Below are 19278 nucleotides of genomic sequence, written 5' to 3' on the forward strand. Positions count from 1 at the left end.
TACCATTAAACACAGATGCAACCAACACAAAGTGACCGACATGATTTCACTCAATTTTCCCTTTACACACCCTAAAACCTATGGATTACTACTATATTCTATGATATATATATTATGAATTCATGGTCCACTGTTTTATGTAATGTCATATTAGACATGAATGGATGGCAGAGGAGATACCCGCACACCAATGTAACTGGGCTAGAAAGCCACAAAAAGGACTATCATCAGTGCTATAGTGTATAAGGACCTAAACATTTGCTGCTGTTTTTAATTCAATATTTTTTCACTGTGCACCTTTTTGTGCACAGATGTCTTAAATAAATAGACTATTTTTGCACTGATATCAGCCTGTGGACCTTTTTGTGGCTTTCTAGCGCAGTAACATTGCTGTGTGGATACCTCCTCTGCCATCCTTTCTAGTTTGTTTATTGTATCGATGCACCCAAGACAAACTTTTTTGTTGCCCCAAGTAGGCGCAGTTTTACAACAGCCCAAGACTTTGCATATCTCCACAGACATGAAGACATGAAGAACTTGTTTGTACATGTAGCCTACCATTATTTACAGTGTAGCATCATAGGCTTTGGTATAATTAAAGTAAACAAATCAGACTATGTTTAAAGTGACAGCAGCTTTTGTCTGACACCAATGGTATTGCCAAAATTAATAACACATTTGTGCTTTTTTTTCCTTTCTTTTTGAACTGCGCCTGCCAGATTTCATTGTGGAAGAAAAGCACACACTTCCTGCTGCGCACAAGAAGCTGAGGATAAAGCAGATATCCAGCAAAACTGATTTGGCATCATGCAAGACAAAAGCAGATGCATGTAGTGACCATTTGTTTGCCACATTTACACTCATTAGTCAAGATTAATGTAGTAATAACTGATTATTTCCAAATGCTGCAAAAAGGATCTTAAAGAGAATAAGGTCTTTGAATATGGAGGTCCTAATGTGACATAGAACAGGTGACTTCCATTTCCCCCTGGTCATGCAGTGGGGGGGTTCATAGTCATGTGACTTCTGTGAAGGATCCTGGACTCTGTTGGAGAAGAACAGCAAACACATTTAAATTAAAAATTCAAAGAGAACTTGTAAATTGCTACAGATTATTGAGATCTTCATTATTTGAGTTGTCCTGAAAACCGTTGAAAGTTTTAATGGTGCTCTGAGTATTGTGAACATTTCTGTATTGTTAGACTCTTTCATAATTGTCAAGACACTGTGACAAGTGACACTCCCTTTACTACAGTGGTTAAACTTTTGATATGTGTCTACTATCAATTGATGTCATGTCATTAAAACAGTACATATGGACATACTGGTTTTCATCTACAGAATGGTATGTCGTGCACTGAAAACAAACCTCTCCATGTATAAAAGTGTTACCTTTGTAACAATGTATTTGTCACTGGCTTCCATGCTGTGATTTCTTTGGGGAGAAGCCTCATCAGTGTCTGCTGTGCCTGCGTCTGAGGGACTCTGAGAAATCACAGGTCTCTTTTTAAAATACTGAACCACAAACATCACCTGGAAAGACAGAGAGAGGAAGAGACATTGGCTACAGTCACATACAGCCATCTTAATCATTTCACACAATTCCTTCCAGATAAGACAACTGTTTGCATGACCAAAATAAGTCATTTGTAAATCACAAGGAACATATGTAGACAAAAACAGACATACGACAAAAGAGTAAGCCTAATAGAGAGACCTGTATTAGGTAACCTGTGCTACTGAGGTATTGAGACAAAGCTTCGTCATTTTTGATGACATTGTCTCTGTGACCCAGCTTTTTTACCCGACCAGACTGTTGTGCTTGACTTGTGACACAAAAAAGGAATTCAAGTTCATTCAAGCAACAACTTGTGTGCATTGTGTATGTGTGTCCTGCAGCATTTTTGTCCATTAGACCAGTTTTCTATTAAGAAAAGCGCCTAAATATATTTGGTTAAGTGACTTAATAATGAAGAGTGGCAGAGTGGTGGTCTGACTCTCTGGAAAGAAGCTCTGGGATTCCTTTGTGAGGCAAAGTCATTCATTATATCATTTTAAATCAATACTATCATCAGAGTTCAAAGAAGTGACAGGATGTGAGGAGCAGGACAATCAGCCTTTGTTTATTGGAAATATAAAAGAAAAACTTGATTTCATTTGCGTTGACCGTTTCGTTGATTTTATTAATGGATTTGCTGATTTCTAAAATGATTAACCCTTTTGTAAATTTATACTCTGACTTCAACTTCTTTTAAACTCTCCCTGCCTTTTCCCTTTATATGAGGAAATGTTTACAGTACATGTAGTGCAGACATGGGGGAAAGTCACACATGTGCAAGTCACAAGCAAGTCTCAAGTCTTTACCTTCAAGTCTCAAGCAAGTCCCAAGTTAGTTGTGGTGAGTCAAGTCAAGTCCCTGCTATAAGTCAAGCAAGTCAAGTCGAGTCATTGCTCAGGTCAAGCAAGTCACAAGTCAAGTCATATGTTACATACAGCAAACATCTCCTCACGATCCGCTAGCTACATGTCCTCTGAATATGCTGTGAAAAAGTCTGGTCTCTGTAGGCAGCCAAGGCTCCGCAAATGGCAACAAAAACATTTGGGTCCAGGCTGTACCAACCAGCCAGCGAGAGACCAGCGAAAGCAAGCACACACACATGAACGCGATTCCCATGTCTCACGGTCTCGCGCAAGCACGCACACGTGAACGCGATGCCCAGAGAGGTAGTTAGAGCTACAGGCTACAATGAGGCTAAAAACAGAGTTCAAACAGGGCTCTATGCTAACCTTTTTCACTAGGAGCACATGTGCTCCTAGTGAAAAAATTTAGGAGCACAGAAAGAAATTTAGGAGTGCAGTGAAAATTTTAAATAACACATTTAATGTTCATCAGATGAACTCAGCTAAATTTTAAAAATCTAATTCATGGTGAAGGGTCATGCATTTTCCACCAGTCACTTCGAAAAGCTCAAGGAAAAATATTTGGCAAGCTAGCTCCGTTGTGTTTGATAACATTGTTGAACGTAAACAGAAGTGACGCCCAACGATGCTTAGCGTGCCTTTAATATTGAATTAAAGCCAAGTCCTTTCGAGTCATCTGTCTCAAGTCAAAGTCAAGTCTCAAGTCATGAATACAAAGTCAAAGTCAAGTCGAGTCTTTTATCAACGTTAGTCAAGCAAGTCTCAAGTCATCATATTTGCGACTCGAGTCTGACTTGAGTCAAGTCATGTGATTCGAGTCCCCCATCTCTGATGTAGTGTAAATTCACCTAAATTCACCTAAAATGCCTGTCCAAGTCATTCCTATAGTAAATTGAAAGCTTTTTTTTGTTCCATTGTTAGTGCATATACATGCATGGTCTAATTTGAAAGGTAACACTCAGAGGTTTTTCCTCAACAGTCAGAATCACTGTAAGTGCTTCTGTATTGACTTATAGAAGTTTCAACACACTAAAATAAAAGTTGTTGTTTTTTTCAAATCTGAATGTTTTCTTGAAAAAAGCTGCAAATGACTGGAACTGGGAGGTATTAGCTGGAAAACACAATAGGGCCATACCGTGAGGTTACATGTGTAACCCTGGTTCTCTGAGTGAAGAGGCTTCCCCTCCACCCAGAGATTTGTATATATCTCTATTGGAGACTTGAACCCTTGGGTCAGGTGACGTGGATAATTTCTTTAAGACAATCCACCTGTGGTCGTGGCTGACAGCCTATATAAACCCCTGTCAACCACGCCCCCAGTGATCTAGATATGATGGAACGAATCCCAGAGCGGCCTCGAGGTGGAGGGGAAGCCTCTTCACTCAGAGAACTAGGGTTACAGCATCAACTTCGAATGATACGTCCCCGCCACCAAAGTGCTCTACAAAATACACTGTGTGCCCAATGAACTATATACAAATGTACACTATATACACACCCCAGGCTAGCCAGCTCCGCAAGACGCAAGATGCTGTTGCCACAAGCCCTGGCGCCAGACGCTACCAAGGTTACGAGGCCCTGCAAGATGCAAAGGCATGATAAAGGGGTGGAGAGGCCACTCAGGTGAGCCACACAGGCTGGCATGACAGGGAAACCATATTTCACTACTGCTGGGCCAAGCCAAGCACTCACTCACCGAACGATGTGCCTGCAGCCACACTGAACTGGTAGAATCTTGCAAACGTGGATGGGGCAGACCAGGTAGCTGCTGCACAAATCTCACCGCGCCATGACGCCCAAGAAGTAGCCATGCCCCGGGTTGAATGTGCCTGCATCCCAGACGGGAAGGGCACCCCTGCCCCTACATATGCCTGCTGGATAGTTCCCACAATCCAGTGAAAAAGACGGGCCTTGGACAGCGGCTGACCCCGGAGGTCTGGCCTAAAACAGCTGATCTGTCTGCCTATGGCACCGTGTCCATTGCAAATACACCCTGAGTGCCCTAACTGGGCACACAAGTGAGTGCCTACGATCACCTTCCTCTGCTGAGTTGGAGAGGAGAGACCGTACCACCATGTCTTCGTTCGGCTGAGAAGGAGACAGAACCTTAGGAAGGAAAGCAGGGTTTGGACGTAGGACCACCCCTGCCCCCTCTGGCATGAACCTGCACAGATGCTCATGCACAGAGAGAGCATGGAGCTCCCCCACCCTCTTGGCTGTTGCCAGCGCCAATAAAAGAGCAAACTTAAAGGACAACCATTTTAGGTCCACTGACTCCAAAGGATCAAACGGAGGTACCTCAAGAGCCCTTAAGACCAGCTCCAAATCCCAGGGTGGGAGAGACGGCCTGGAACACAGACCAGCACGTCGCCTAGCACCCTTAAGGAACTGGGAAACCAGTTTGCCTGCCTCTTCAGGCAACTGGTAGTGTCCCATCCAAGCTGCCTTTATTGCCGCCACCATACCCCTTAGAGTCGAAAGCGACTTCCCGGCATCCAAAAGACACTGAAGGAACTGCAGGATAGTCGGGGCTGAGCAAGTTACTGGGTCAACATGGTGCCCCCCACACCAGGCTGCTAAGGCCCTCCACCTGTACGTGTAGAGCGATCTTGTAGATGGTGCATGAGCCTCCTGCAGTGTACAGACCACTGAAGGAGATAACCCCATAACTAAAAATTCAGACCCCTCAGGAGCCGTGCACACAACCTGAACCCCTGGGGAACGGGATGAAGCAGAGTCCCCCGAGCCTGGGACAGCAGGTCCCGACGTATTGGGAGCTCCCAGTGAGTCCCGCCCAGCAACGGCGGGATGTCCATGAACCAGGTCATGTGTGGCCAATATGGGGCCACCAGAATCAGCCTCATTCCTTCCTTCTGTACCCTCCCAAGGTGGGGTGGAAGAAGGACAAAGGGGCGAAAGGCATACAACAGGACGCTCGGCCATGGGTGAGCCAGAGCGTCTGCTCTGAGGGGAGGATTGTCTCTGGACCCAGCAGACTGCCCTTGGCGAGATTCCTGCTGTCCTCCAGCCAACGGAGAGCCACCCGCAACCTCCTGGTTACAAGCACCGTGGTATCCAGGCAACTCTTGGGACCCAAACCCAGACCCAGGATGCACCTCTGCACTGGCCGCATGTGTAGGAGAGCCAAAGGGACTGCTTGGACTGAGAACGCCATCAGGCCCAGAAGGCAGAGACACTGCCTCCATGTGACCCCGGCCCCCAGCCTGAATAGAGAGAGACTGGACCTGAGAGACAGCTGCCTCTCCTCTATCAGAGAAAGTAGACCAGCGTGGGAATCTATAACTAGGTCCAGGAACTGTGTCTCTTGAGATGGCTCCAGCCTGCTCTTCTCTAGGTTGAGATGCAGGCCAAGGTGCTAAATGTGGTCTAGGAGGAGAGTCAGATGCGCCCAGCACTGAGCCTCCAAATGTGCACACAGGAGCCAATTGTCTAAATAATTCAATATTCGTATCCCCTTCTGCCGTAGAGGCACAAGAACCGCCTCCATGCACCTTGTAAAGGTACGCGGAGCCAGAGAGATACCAAGCGGCAGGACTTGGAACTCGTATTCCCTGCCGTCGAACACGAAGCGGAGAAAACGTCAATGCCTGTTCCAGATTGGAATCTGAAAGTAGGCATCCTTCAGATCTACTCTTGTGAACCAGTCCCCTTTGTTGATGGACTGTCTCACCCAGGGAATCGTCAACATTTTGCAAGGCAGCCACCTGAGATGCCAGTTCAGACCCCTGAGATCTAAAATGGGTCGCAATTTCCCATCCCTCTTGGGGATGAGAAAATAGCAAGAGTAAAACCCAGCCTGCCTGTTGCCGTGAGGTACTTCCCTGATGGCCCTTTTTCCCAACAGAGTACAAATCTCGGTCTGGAGAACTGCTTTTCGTTCTGCGTCCACCACCGTGAACACTGTAGGTGTCACTGAGGTTGGGGGACGCTGAGCAAACTGAATACGATACCCCTGGGTCATGGTTGAAACCACCCAGGGGCTCGCATTCATTGACTCCCAGGCTGCCACTCAAGCCTGAGCTTGCTGGAGGCAGGCTGGATGTGATCTGGTGTCAGGAAGAAGATGAAGGCTCTGCCCACTTTGCCTCTGGCAGCTCCTCTGGCTGCACCGGCGCGACCGTGGCAAGCATCCAGGGTAGCCCTCAGGTGACCAGGCCCCCAGCCTGATCCAAGTGCCTATGTGGGGCCCTCGACCCTCTTACCCCAAGCCTGACCAGACCACCTGGGCTTGGCCTTGGGGGTCAGTGCACTAGAGACCTCCTTAGCACAACGGTGGGCCTCCTGTGCCCGTTGCAAAAGAGTAGTGGCACCAGGCCCAAACATGGCCGTCGGTACGACTTGTCCTCTGACTGCAACTTAGATCTGGACAAATACAGCTGGTGCCTGGTAACCCAGAATGACAACATGCCCTTCCTGGCAGTCAGTGTTTGCTCTTTCATCAGTGATGACAACATAGATGAAACGAGCTGTATCTCAGAAATAAGATGGGCATCAGCCCCAGTGCTCAGCTGACGTACCAACTTCCGCTGGTACAGCGCTAAGACGGACCCGGTATTCGCCAGTTGAGTCTGAACTGCCATAGACCTGTGCAGTCTGGCCAGTGAGGCATCCAGCATTTTGCAGTCCCCTGACGGAGTAGCTGGCCCTAACACAGAGCTGGCCGGAAATAAGAGGGCTGAAACCGACTGGTCTAGCTGAGGCAAAGAACCACAGCCCACCTTCTCCTTATCCTGCATGGCAGACATCCGTCTGGTGGTAGCAGTAAAGGATTTGGGATTCTCAAATGCCTTGTGCATCAGGTCTTCCACATCTTTTTTTATATTTAACCTTTGAATTACCAGGAAATAGTCCCATTGAGATTCAGAATCTCTTTTGCAAGGGAGTCCTGGCCAAGACAGCAGCATAATAGTTCCCCTAAAAACACAGCAGGTTAAAACAGACAACATGAAACAAACAGTTACAAAACAGCTGGCAATTCACTTCAAGACAGTATAATCACCAGAAGCGCTCGGTAACAGGACATGTACATTCAGTACTCAAATAGTCCTTAATCCTACTTTTAAAATGTTCCATACTTGGCAGGTAATCCATTTTAAAATGTCTCTGTAACTCACACTAGGACGAGGGTGCAAATACTTTAAAGGCAGGAGAGGCACTGCAAAAGGCATCTCCGTATCAGGGAGATCATCATCCTCATCAAAGCGTGAGGGGGGAGGAGCTTGACCTAATACTGGTCCAAGCCCAAGAGCCTGAGAAGCCCTCTCAATCAAGCTTCTGAATTGCTAGCGCTTACTTTCTTTGGTCTCACTCTCCTCAATCATCCCCTCAGCATCTGCATCATCCGATAACCCTAACACATCAACTTCCTCCTCCACATCCTCCTGGTCATCAGCTTCGGGCCTTCTGATTCTGATCGTGTCACCAGGCAAGAAGGACCTGGGAGGGGACTTAGGGTGGGAATCTACAAAGGAGCTGCCTCCAAAATCCCCCATCTTGAGGCACTTAGACTGCTGGGGCACTGTGGATGGTGTAAACTCTCTTCGTCCCCACCTACGCTTCACCTTAAACACACAAAGCCGAGCCTCTAAGGATCGTGCTGGCAAAATAGAACAATCCATACAGAAGGATGGATTGTTGACTGCCGCAGCAGCATGTTCCTCCCCCAAACAATGCACACACACATCATGCTCATCCTCAATGGGCAATTGAACCCCACACACCACACAAAAATGGCTTATTGACTCCATTTCTCCAAATCTCACGATAACCCCGCCCTCGCGGGATCACCACGCGGAAACTGGCTCTCCCTGCACGCCTGCTGCCAAACTTTTACCGGTAAAACTGTGGGATTGTGGAATGTATTGTGTATGAATGGTGCAATGTACAAACAAAGGGACAGGCAGCAACTTTAATAACCCACAAACTCCTTCTCAATGCCCCAGCGAACAAAGAAGAGAGTTCTGTGTCGGTAACATGAAGAAAATCCCCGCACAGGGACAACACGCTCGACACTATCAACAAACTCACGGATCCTTCTCCCCTCGGCCAAATGGGACCGGGATAAAGACCCTGGTGTTATCCGGCACGGAAGCCTCTCCACAGAGACAATATGCCAACACCGAGAGTGCGACAGCAAGGACGGCAACACAGCCACCGTGAGAGGCGATCACCCTCTCTCAAACCCCGTGAGGTAAGCGGCACGGACTGTGTATTTGTTAGCCTTGCTAAACGAAAGTTTTCTTTTTGTAGAAAGACAGAAGATAGAATTGTCTCAAAGAAGCACAGCGACACACACCACGCTGCTCCAAGTGGAATCAGAAAAATCACTGGAGGCGTGGTTGACAGGGCTTTATATAGGCTGTCAGCCACGACCACAGGTGGATTGTCTTAAAGAAATTATCCACGTCACGTGACCCAAGGGTTCAGGTCTCCAATAGAGATATATACAATATATCTCTGGGTGGAGGGGAAGCCTAGAACGATAGAGAACATGAAGCCCCATTATTTTTTTATTTTTATTTTTTTTAAAGAGGGTAAAACAATGTAAATGTGTGAATATGAGTGAAAAAACTAATCAGCACAGACAGGAAAGTCTATTTAGGAGCTTACTCAATATAAACACAATTCCAGAAAACCTAATTTGATAAGAAAGACTGTTTTTTTTCCTGTAAGACATCAGAGGAGCCATTTGTTTGCCATTTCTGTACATGTGTGCTGCCTGTAAGGAGTTCACATCTGCTGTGGAGCTTCATTTGTTATTGACTACAAGACCCATAAGCCCCGGGTGAGGTTGGCCAATCAATGGCTCTAAACTACAGGAAATGTGTGTCTTCAGCTTAGGCCTCATTTGGCCAGTAAGGCCATACAACAGCACTGGAAGCTCCTATTGGCTCAAATGAGGTGTCAGTGGAAAGGTCAGTAGCTCACCTCCACTTTGAGATAGTCCAGTCAGTTTGTTTACATGAAGGACAGAGAAATTATTGATAATATGTGGAGAAATATGGGTGTTTAAAACTGATGCAACAGCAGTTTGTGTATATCTATGGTTGTAATAATGTGTTTGGAGTGGACTTAATATTTCACTAGATTTAGATCATCTGGACCTTTGTCAGTGTGAAAACTGAAATGGGATCTGTGTATGCTGTGATTCTGTCTGAATAATATGGATCAGTGGATTATGATAATACATCATAGGTGAGTAATAACTATTTCATTGTTTGTTGTTTGTCTGACAGAAGTGTTTATTGAGTCTGCTCTGGTGGTTTTATCTTGAAATGGTCAGTAGTAATGAACTGACCAGAAATACAGCAATAGCTCCCCCAATGGCTTGTCCTGCAATGACATCACTCCAGTGGTTTCGGTACTCGGCCACTCTGTTGATGCCTGTTAGCACAGCCAGACTGACCAGTGAGAGGCTGACGAGGGGTCCAGTCAGACGGCCTCCTCTGGAACCGACACAGGACATGACGTACATCTGAAAAGGATGGTTACTTTATTTCTGTGACACTATTCAGAACCAGTGTTATATGGTGAGATACAGTAAGATTTATACTCAGTGGTAATGCAACCTGGTCTCACTCTAAAGTCACTGAATACCAGCGCTTGGTCAGAGACTTCCCTGTCAAACACCAACGAAAAAAGCCATCCTTTTATGTCGTTTGCTTCCTGTAAGATTGTAAAGTCAAACCCTGTTCTTTTTTCCTAATCCCAACCACGTGTGTGTGTTGGCTAAACCAAACCAAACCATGTGCATTGGTTTTTGATGGGAAAAAATGTCAATTTGTGGTGTTTTACTGACATGGTGCACTTATTTTGAAAGAGACTGTTTGCAAACTGTACATTTACTGTAAAAATGGATGTGTATTTTGAAAACAGACAATGCATGAAACAGGCTGAAGTTGACACAGTGTCCCAGAACGTCAACAACCAGCGCACCCAGGGTGACTTGCACATCATATATCGACATGGAAAGTCCATGACCAAACATTGATATGTGACGAGGTTGGAGTGAGAATGTGTTGGGTAAAAATAAACTGCATGGGGATCTTTTATGCTCGTCTCTGTCTCTGCACATCTCCAGCAGCTGTTACATTAAACAGAGCCACTCACTGCCAGGTAAACAGCCGTATACAGACTCAGCGCAGCCTCTTTGGAGGGGAAAGTCTTTCTGGCTCTCATGATGTCATCAGGGTCACCAGTGCAAGCATCTGATTGGCTGACAAAGAGCGCTGTGTCCAGACAGCCGAGGGCTGTGTAATTGGGCTGGCAAACAGACAGGAAGTGAGGAGCCAGACATCCTGTGACCAGCTGACCTGCGTTGACAAATATGTCTGTTGTAAACAGACCAAAGACATACACACCTACAGAGAAACACACAGAGATTGTATGATTACAATTCAACACATTTAAAAGCAGCATGTTGCCATAACATGTTACATTAACATAGAATGAGACAGCCCATTCAAGCTTTAGTTAAATCACATCAACACTGTGGTGGAGGAAGAATTCAGATCCTTCAGTAAAAGTAATACAATTAACATACATTACAAGTACAGGTTGTGCAAAGAAAATGTTACTTAAAGGTACAATGTGTACCATATGGGCAGAATATTAGTTTAAAGCTTTCCAAAAATTACCTACCATCATCAACAAAATGTGAAGAAGTAACAGTGTCTGTTATGTCAAAGTCGTCTACGTATAAGCATGCTAGCTAGCCCTGGCCCGTCCTGTTTGAAACACCCATTGGTTTGAAGCTAAGCCCACACAACATTTATGTTAGACCATTATTTAACATCTAACATTGGCTATTGGCAAAACATATTTTAAGTGCAACTAATGACCACAAAAAGTGCACCAAAAAATATTCCAAATACAAAAAATAAAAAAATGGCCCCCTTTGGTTTCGGAGGGAGTTGCTGTCCTAAGCAAAGGAGTTCAAGTGTATCTGGGTCTTGTTCATGAGTGAAGGTAAAATGGAACGTGAGATGGATCAGCGGTTTGGTGTAGCGTCTGCAGTGATGCAGGCACTGCGCTGGACCTGCATGGTGAAGAGGGAGCTGAGCCCGAAGGTGAAGCTTTTGATTTACTGGTCCATCTACGTCCCAGCCCTCACTTATGGACATGAGCGTTGGGTAGTGACTGAAAGAATGAGATCACAGATACCAGCGGCCAAAATTAGTTTTCTCCAAAGGGTGGCTGGGCTCAGCCTTGGAGACAGGGTGAGAAGCTTGGACATCAAGAGGGAGCTCGAAGTAGAGCCGCTGCTCCTTCATGTCGAAAGGGGCTAGTTGAGATGGTTCTGGCATCTGATGCCTCCTGGGTGCTTCCTATAAGAGGTGTACATTGACGTCCAACTGGTGGGAGGCCCTGGGGCAGACCCAGAGCACACTGGAGAGATTATATATCTCGTCTGGCCTGGGAATGCCCCGGGATCCCCCAGGAGGAGCTGGAAGGCCTAGCTGGGGAAAAGGACGTCTGGGGTTCTTTGCTTGGCCTGCTGCCCTCAAGACCCAGCCCCGGATATGTAAATGAAAATGAACGAATGAATGAATGAATGAATGAATGAACAAAAATTTGATATATGGTTTTGTTGTGCCTGTTTGTTTGCTATGATGATCTAGCTAAAACTGAGCTAAGAAAGATGCAACGTAAGCTACACACAAAGATTATAAGACCAGTGTTAGTTTGACTGGCTCTAAGAGTTTCAGCAGTTTTGTTGAATTTAACATGTTCTTGTTGTGCTGATATTAGCTATTTTATTTTATTTTTTTCAGTAACTGATGACTGTTAATGTAGATTGAATGGACCCAGTAGTGGGCTGGTGAAATGCTGCCCCCTATTTCTTTGGAGCTTGTGGCCAGGCATTATACATTGCACATTTAAATAAAAGAACATAAATATTATTAGCAAAATGTACTAATGTATCATAAGGAAAAGCACTCTGATGTAGAATCTTAATTTGCAGAGTAACAAGTAACTATAGTGTAACTGTCAAAATAATGTAGTAAGAAGCACAATATTTATGTAGTACAGTGTAAGTATCAATACTGTAGCATAAAATGGAAATATTTAAGTAGAGTAGCCTACAAGTACCTCAGATTTCTACACAAGCACAATCCCTGAGTAAATGTAATTAGTTACATTACGCCACTGCATCAACATAGGTAATGCTTAGATGTTGGCATGGTATTTTGTGTTTGTTTCAAAATGTTTTTTATTAAGGTTTTCAAAAAGAAAAAATGCTGGGTTGGGCAGACACATTCCACAATACCACACAATACACATCAGTGTACAAAACAAACAAAAGTAAACATAACCCTGAGGCGATCAAATTAATACCCTATATGATACAACAGCCCTTCCCTCCTACCCCCCCACCCATCCTCCTGTCCCTCGTTTTTTTCCTCCCTTTAAATACTTTTAAGGCACAATGTCTGGATTTAATGAGCAAAGTAGCAATATCCATGGAATCAGATTTTACTTTTAGAACACATTGAGAGCTGATGTTGTTGGGTGTTATGAAAATAAGACGGAAAGGGTCCCCAGGTCTTACAAATTTTTTCTCTGAACCATTGGCAGACAGTGCAGTATCTCCAATTTTAGGCAGGACATTACATCTCGAAGCCACTGGCCAGATGTGGGCGGGGCAGCCTCCTTCCATTTGAGCAAGATTGCACGTCTGGCCAAGAGCAAAGCATAAGTCACCATACGGTGCCTGGTCGTCTCCACCAGCAATACCAAAGAAGCCAACAACAGGGTGTAGTTCAGGATTTTTTTAAAGGATTTTAGAGAGGAGCATGGTATACTCTATTACTTAATATAGTGTATGCTACAGTGTTAACATGACACCTTCTATCACGCAAATGTGCATGCATGAGTGAATTCGCTATATGAAAAAAACAATGTCACTGACATGAAACAGAAACAACAATAGACAACATCATTACTTCAAACATTTGTCATCATAAAGAAAAAAGAATCTTGTGAGAATCATTTAAAAGCAGCATCTAAAAGCACCTCTGTCGGGGCGTCGGTGGTGTAGAGCAGGCGCCCAATGTACAGCGGCCCGGGTTCGACTCCAGCCTGTGGCCCTTTGCTGCATGTCACTCCCTCTCTCTCTCTCTCCCTCCCTTTCACGCTTGTCTGTATCGATTAAAGGCCAAAATGCCCCAAAAAATATCTTAAAAAAAAAAAAAGCACCTCTGTCATTTTATTTAAATGGCCACATTATTAATATGAAATTTATACACAGTGTATTCCCCCCCAAATTCTAATGATGAAGAGCAGTCTGGGCACTTCTCACTGCCAACAATCCCACGATGCAAATGCAAAAATGACAGTTGTGCAACACTTCATCTCAGTGATAATGACGAGAATGTATTAGTGTCTGAAATCTGTTGGGATTCACTGGACCAAAGATCATTTGTCATTTGTTACAATCTAAACTGGACATCTGAAGGCTTCTTCTCTTGCCATCTGAAATGGTAAGAAACCTCATGTTCTTTGTTCTTCAAACATATGACAGTTATTTGATACTCATCTCCACAGGATGCCCCACCTCACACCAAAAGTGACACCAGTCGTCAAACTTGATTGGACAGTACTTTTACAGTGACATGCCCCTCTGTGATGTCACCAAGCAAACTTCAGGGAAAGTTGTGCTCTCTCACACAGTCTCTCCTCTTTCCTCCTGGGCCTTGATAAGCCCAGACAGGTCTTCCTCTTCCTCATGGGCTCTGACAAGCTCAGAGGCCCTTGCCCCCAAACCACTAAGGGGAGGGCAATTGCTCTGCAGACTCTTGCTGTCTTTCTCCTGGACGATGATCTGCATGCCCACAACAGGGCCAAAACCTTAAAACCAGGTAAGTTAGTGTGCCAAACACAAGGTTTGCAAATAACTTTCCAGCAACAAGGAGAACCAAGTTGAGTTAGCACCCCAACGTCTAACTCTGCATGGACCCCGAGCGAGCTGCTTCCTCAGATCTGCACCTTTGGAACAAGGATACAACAAAGACTGTACCTGGAACCACAGCTCTTTCCAGCCTTCTCCTGCTGGGTAACAAAAGCAGCACACCACAAAGCGACTCTTCCCTCCATTTATTCAAAGATTGGTAACGTAAAAACTGGGCATAGCTTTATCATAGATGTACAGACTAGGCAAGACTGTTTAATTTGTTGATTGTGAGTTAATGCTGTTTATTGAGTTACTGTTGTGATCAATCAATCAATCAATCAATTTTATTTATAAAGCCCAATATCACAAATCACAATTTGCCTCACAGGGCTTTACAGCATACGACACCCCTCTGTCCTTAGGACCCTCGCAGCGGATAAGGAAAAACTCCCCCCAAATAAACCCTTTAACGAGGGAAAAAAACGGTAGAAACCTCAGGAAGAGCAACTGAGGAGGGATCCCTCTTCCAGGATGGACAGACGTGCAATAGATGTCATACAGAACAGATCAGCATAATAAATTAACAGTAATCCGTATGACACAATGAGACAGAAAGAGAGACAGAGACAGAGAGAGATGCAAGACAGACGGTAACGGTAATAGCTTACAACAACATTAGTGAAAGTAATAATATTATAGTTATAATTCTGGCTATTGTGGTACAATATGTTGAAAGTATATAATAATATCTGATAGTATACACATACGTGTATAATAACAGTAGAAGTGTTATTGTTATTGTTATTGCTGTCAGGTTATTGGTTAGTTGGCTTCGCCTAAGCTAAGTGATGTTAGTTTGCTCAATTCAATCCACTCAGACCCAAAGTAGTTCACAGTCAATCAATCATTCAGTCTTCATTTTCACCACAAGGAAGTTTAAAAATTCATCTTCCACTACAGTTTTGCCATCAGTAGCAGTATAAATCTCTAGTTTTATCCGTGATAACCGTGATTTACTCTGTGCCACACCTCCACCTGCTGCCTCCGGCATCTTGTTTATCATTATTAATTTAACTGTTAATCAAAACTTTTGAGACTGATACCATTAACTGGCACAAATCATTTTTCAATTATATACCTCGTGCCGCACGAGGTGATTTAATGTAAATGAACATTATTCAATAAACAATTTAACATAATTAATAATGATTATTAAAAGTTATTAATTATTTCAGATAGCCAGTTTTATACTTTAATTGGAGATCTATTACGAGGTCAGGCCCATGTTAAGGTTTAAGTCCCAACAAATGGTGCCGCCATGTAAAACATAGCACTGATGCCTAGATCACAACATTTTGGTGTCCCCATGTGACACGTAGTATTGTTATAGATTTTCAACAAATAGAATCCCCGCTTTTTATAATACCAGTAGATTCCCTACATTTTTGGTGCTGCCACATGAGGCCTACTATTGTTATTCCCTACATTTTTGGTGCCTCCGTGTGACGCCCAGTATTGTTCCCAACAAATCTTAATTCTCAATCTCTTCATTATAGAATGACTAACAGTTTGTTCCTACAGTGTGTGGAGAGCAATGATTTGCCTAAAACAGCACAACACACTAACAGATTCAATTCCAGCCCTTTCTCTTTCCGAAGTAGTCAAATACTGCTTATTTCAGTTTCAGACATGGATGGCAAAAGCCACCTTTCATGGCATTAGGATATGCTGCCGGGTGGTGCTGGTTTGTAACGCAGCCAGACGGAATCTTTTGTGGTGTTAATATATCCTGCCAGTCTGCCAGATTGCACCTGGCCCTCCCCTGTCCTTAAAAAATAATTTGCCATCCCTTTCTTTTGCACCACCCACTCCCCCCTCATAAGTAACGAAAATTGTCTTATAAAATCCCATGTGAGCTCCATGTCTTGTGTCTTGCCTTCCAGGCTCCAGACAGTCCCTTACAACAACAACAACAACAACAACAACAACAACAACAACAACAACTACCCTTGTTTTTTGTATAACAAGACCATCATGTCGTTATAATGTTTAAAGTAATTTTTATCAACACAGGAACATTTTAACTGATCAAGTCCTGATGTGGTTACAACTGTGCAATGCTAAAAAAGGTGTTCTCATAATCAGAAAGTATGTAGACATAATGAGAAAAGCATCTCATAAAATGTTCTTTCATAACAAAGAACATACCTTGTCAGAAAGTGTTAAACTGTTAAAAATGAAACACCTTCTCATATAATGGCTGAATGAGTCTGACTCTTTATTAGCTCCTGAAGCAGAACACCTGGGAGACAGTGTATTTGGTGTTTTGGACTGCATAACAATTTAGAACTTTGCCTTTCACCTTTTTACCCATAAATTGAAGTCTGGACTGCTTACATCAGTGAGAGCTGGCCAAAACCAGACAAAGCCTACTGGCAGGGTGACCACTACCACCACTGATTGACACTGACTGCTGATTAAAAATGCTATTCAGTATGAAGCAGGCTGGATTAAACTACAAAATATACAAAATTATGAATAACACATAGCAGCTAAATGTCAGTATAGGTTTGAGTTATTTTTAGTGCATATATGCAATTAGATTACCAAGGAAACGGAAGGTCCTGCGCACCATGGGGTTCACGTAGCAACAGTCACCCATGACAACAACCTTCTCCTGGTCGTATAGGTTGTTTGAGTTGTAGTGAAGGAGGAAGATAACGAGCTCTACGCCTGAAATCTGCCAAACAGAAAAAAAACCGAAATTACTATTGGATCCAAATACTTAGATTGTGGAACTGTTGAAAAAAAAGTTACCAGTGATGATATCTGTCAAACACACCACATGCTCATTATCAGTCTCAAGAGTGTCAAAAAATCTTCTAAAACAGCATCCATACCATATTGGGAAAACAAATCCTACCTCTGAAAACCACCACCTATGCACAGGAGATCTACAGGTTTCACTGAGTTTGCCGTTCAGACGTGCAGTGAACGCACTGTGATATATTATGGAGCTTTATCCCTACCTTTATTCAAGAGAGTGGTCTATCAGTTTGAGAGCATTATTTATTAATTTCACGTTCAAAGACCCTGCCCTCGCACTCAAATAGCCTCTGCTTGCGCTCGCATCTACTCTGTTTCTGCTCAAACTGTGTGCTCACACTCAGATACCATGTTGCTCGCACTCAGATACCATGTTGCTCACACAGATTTCCTGCTCGAGCTTCAGCTTTTCTCCTCGCGCTCAAACTGTTTCTGTGAGCTTGCGGAATTTCTGCTCTCAGATTTCTGCCCTGCTTTTGGATTTTTTTGTGTAACAACCCTGTCAAAATCCCCCAACCAATAGAATGCCAGGTTTAGTGTTGACCAATGAAATGATCTCTGCCTCCTTGCGGGCGCGCTCACTGTAGTTTTAGAGCATCCTGTCCGGGCGGGTACTCTTTAACCGGGTTCATCCACTCCCACCCTCCAGGGCTTTATTAAATGTTCTTCCCTTGCTTTCTTTACCACTTTTGGAATAAAGGGACTGTTAATTTCCACACGTGCACCATATATATATATATATATTAGGGCTGTCAAACGATTAAAAAAAATTAACTGATTCGCAGTACTCACACTCGCAGTACTACTCTGTGATTAATCACGATTAATCGCGATTAAAATACTAATATTTTTGTATTTTGGTGGGGAGATGTGTGGTGTTCAAAATAAAGAAATGACAAACTAGTCTGAGAAATCTCTTTTTCTTACTTTATTAAGAATAGTGAACATTCCCTTTTCTTAGTGCCTGTGTGGCGTTACAGGTCCCGTTTCACAGTTAGACCTTAAATTAATATAAAATTGTGCTTGGCGTTACAGACAAACTAAAACCTGAGCAGTCCTGTTTCACAGTTACTGTAGACCTTAAATTAATACAAAATTGTGCGTGGTGTTATCTGAAAACTGAACAGTCCCTTTTCACAGTAAGGGGGATCCATAATATACAAACAATAAACAGTTAGTTATTCAATTAACATATTGTGCCTGGCGTTACAGAAACAAATGAACAGTCTCTTTTCACAGCCTTAGTAGTCCACTACTTCTCTCTTAACCAGTTGCTCAGGCAGCTTGTTCACATTCTCAGATGACAGACATGACCTCTTCTTGTGAACAATGTGGCCTGCCAATGAAAACAGTCTCTCACATGGTACTGTAGAGGCTGGTGTAGCCAAGTACCTTTGTGCAATAGGGGCTAGCTCACCATGGGCACCTGTGTGTGTGGACCACCACTGTAGTGGACATTCCTCTGTGTTGATACTGGGCTCTGCTCTATACCTGTCCAGAGGTTTGTTTGACAGTGTCTCATCATCAGACTGAGGCTGCGTTCCAAAAACAGTTTGAGTCGCCCTCGCTCACTTGCCCTCAGCCCTTGCTATGACATCACACGGAGGCCACTTGGAGGGCGGAGGGAAAGTGGGCGGAGGGGGAGTGAAAGGGGTAAATGGAACACACCTGCCCTCGTTCACTCACAGGCCAGACAATCATGGATCAACCACATGTTGTTGGAGTAGCGCTATACTGCCTATTCCAAATCACACAAAATATACGGAGACTCATGTCATTAAGACGGAGACGTATTCTACGCTTGATGGCAATACGTCGGTACCTGGTAATTATCAGAATTATTAGTTTTGTATCAAATGTTATTTGGGCAATTCATTATTTATTTATTTATTTGACAGTTTTGTTGTTTAAATACATTTAACCTACTTTAAGTTTAGTTGACATTAGTTTTAGTTTTAGATTGTTTTTTCCTGATTATTAGGTCTGTTACCACCACCATCCTCTTCCTCCTCCTCCTCCTCCTCATTGTCTTTATGGCCTTAATTGTGAAAAATTGTGGTTCAGACAACAATACAAACACAACACTTAAAGTCATATAGATAGACGTTACAAGGAAC

The 19278-nt window shown here is 43.8% G+C and overlaps 1 protein-coding gene across 1 annotated transcript in view; it reads right to left on the reverse strand.

Moving 5' to 3' along the window:
- Positions 1 to 912: 912 nt before the first annotated feature.
- Positions 913 to 19278, reverse strand: part of LOC126409014 (phospholipid phosphatase-related protein type 5-like) — a 35650-nt gene continuing 17284 nt past the window's right edge. The window contains exons 2-6 of the mRNA XM_050074879.1: positions 16943 to 17075; positions 10552 to 10802; positions 9740 to 9916; positions 1393 to 1533; positions 913 to 1045 (exon numbers count right to left, since the gene is read on the reverse strand). Coding sequence (XP_049930836.1) covers positions 1016 to 1045; positions 1393 to 1533; positions 9740 to 9916; positions 10552 to 10802; positions 16943 to 17075 — 732 coding nt within the window. The 3' untranslated portion in view covers positions 913 to 1015. The remainder of the gene's footprint in view (positions 1046 to 1392; positions 1534 to 9739; positions 9917 to 10551; positions 10803 to 16942; positions 17076 to 19278) is intronic.

Source organism: Epinephelus moara, chromosome 21 (genome assembly GCF_006386435.1).
Source record: "Epinephelus moara isolate mb chromosome 21, YSFRI_EMoa_1.0, whole genome shotgun sequence".
Taxonomy (NCBI): domain Eukaryota; kingdom Metazoa; phylum Chordata; class Actinopteri; order Perciformes; family Serranidae; genus Epinephelus; species Epinephelus moara.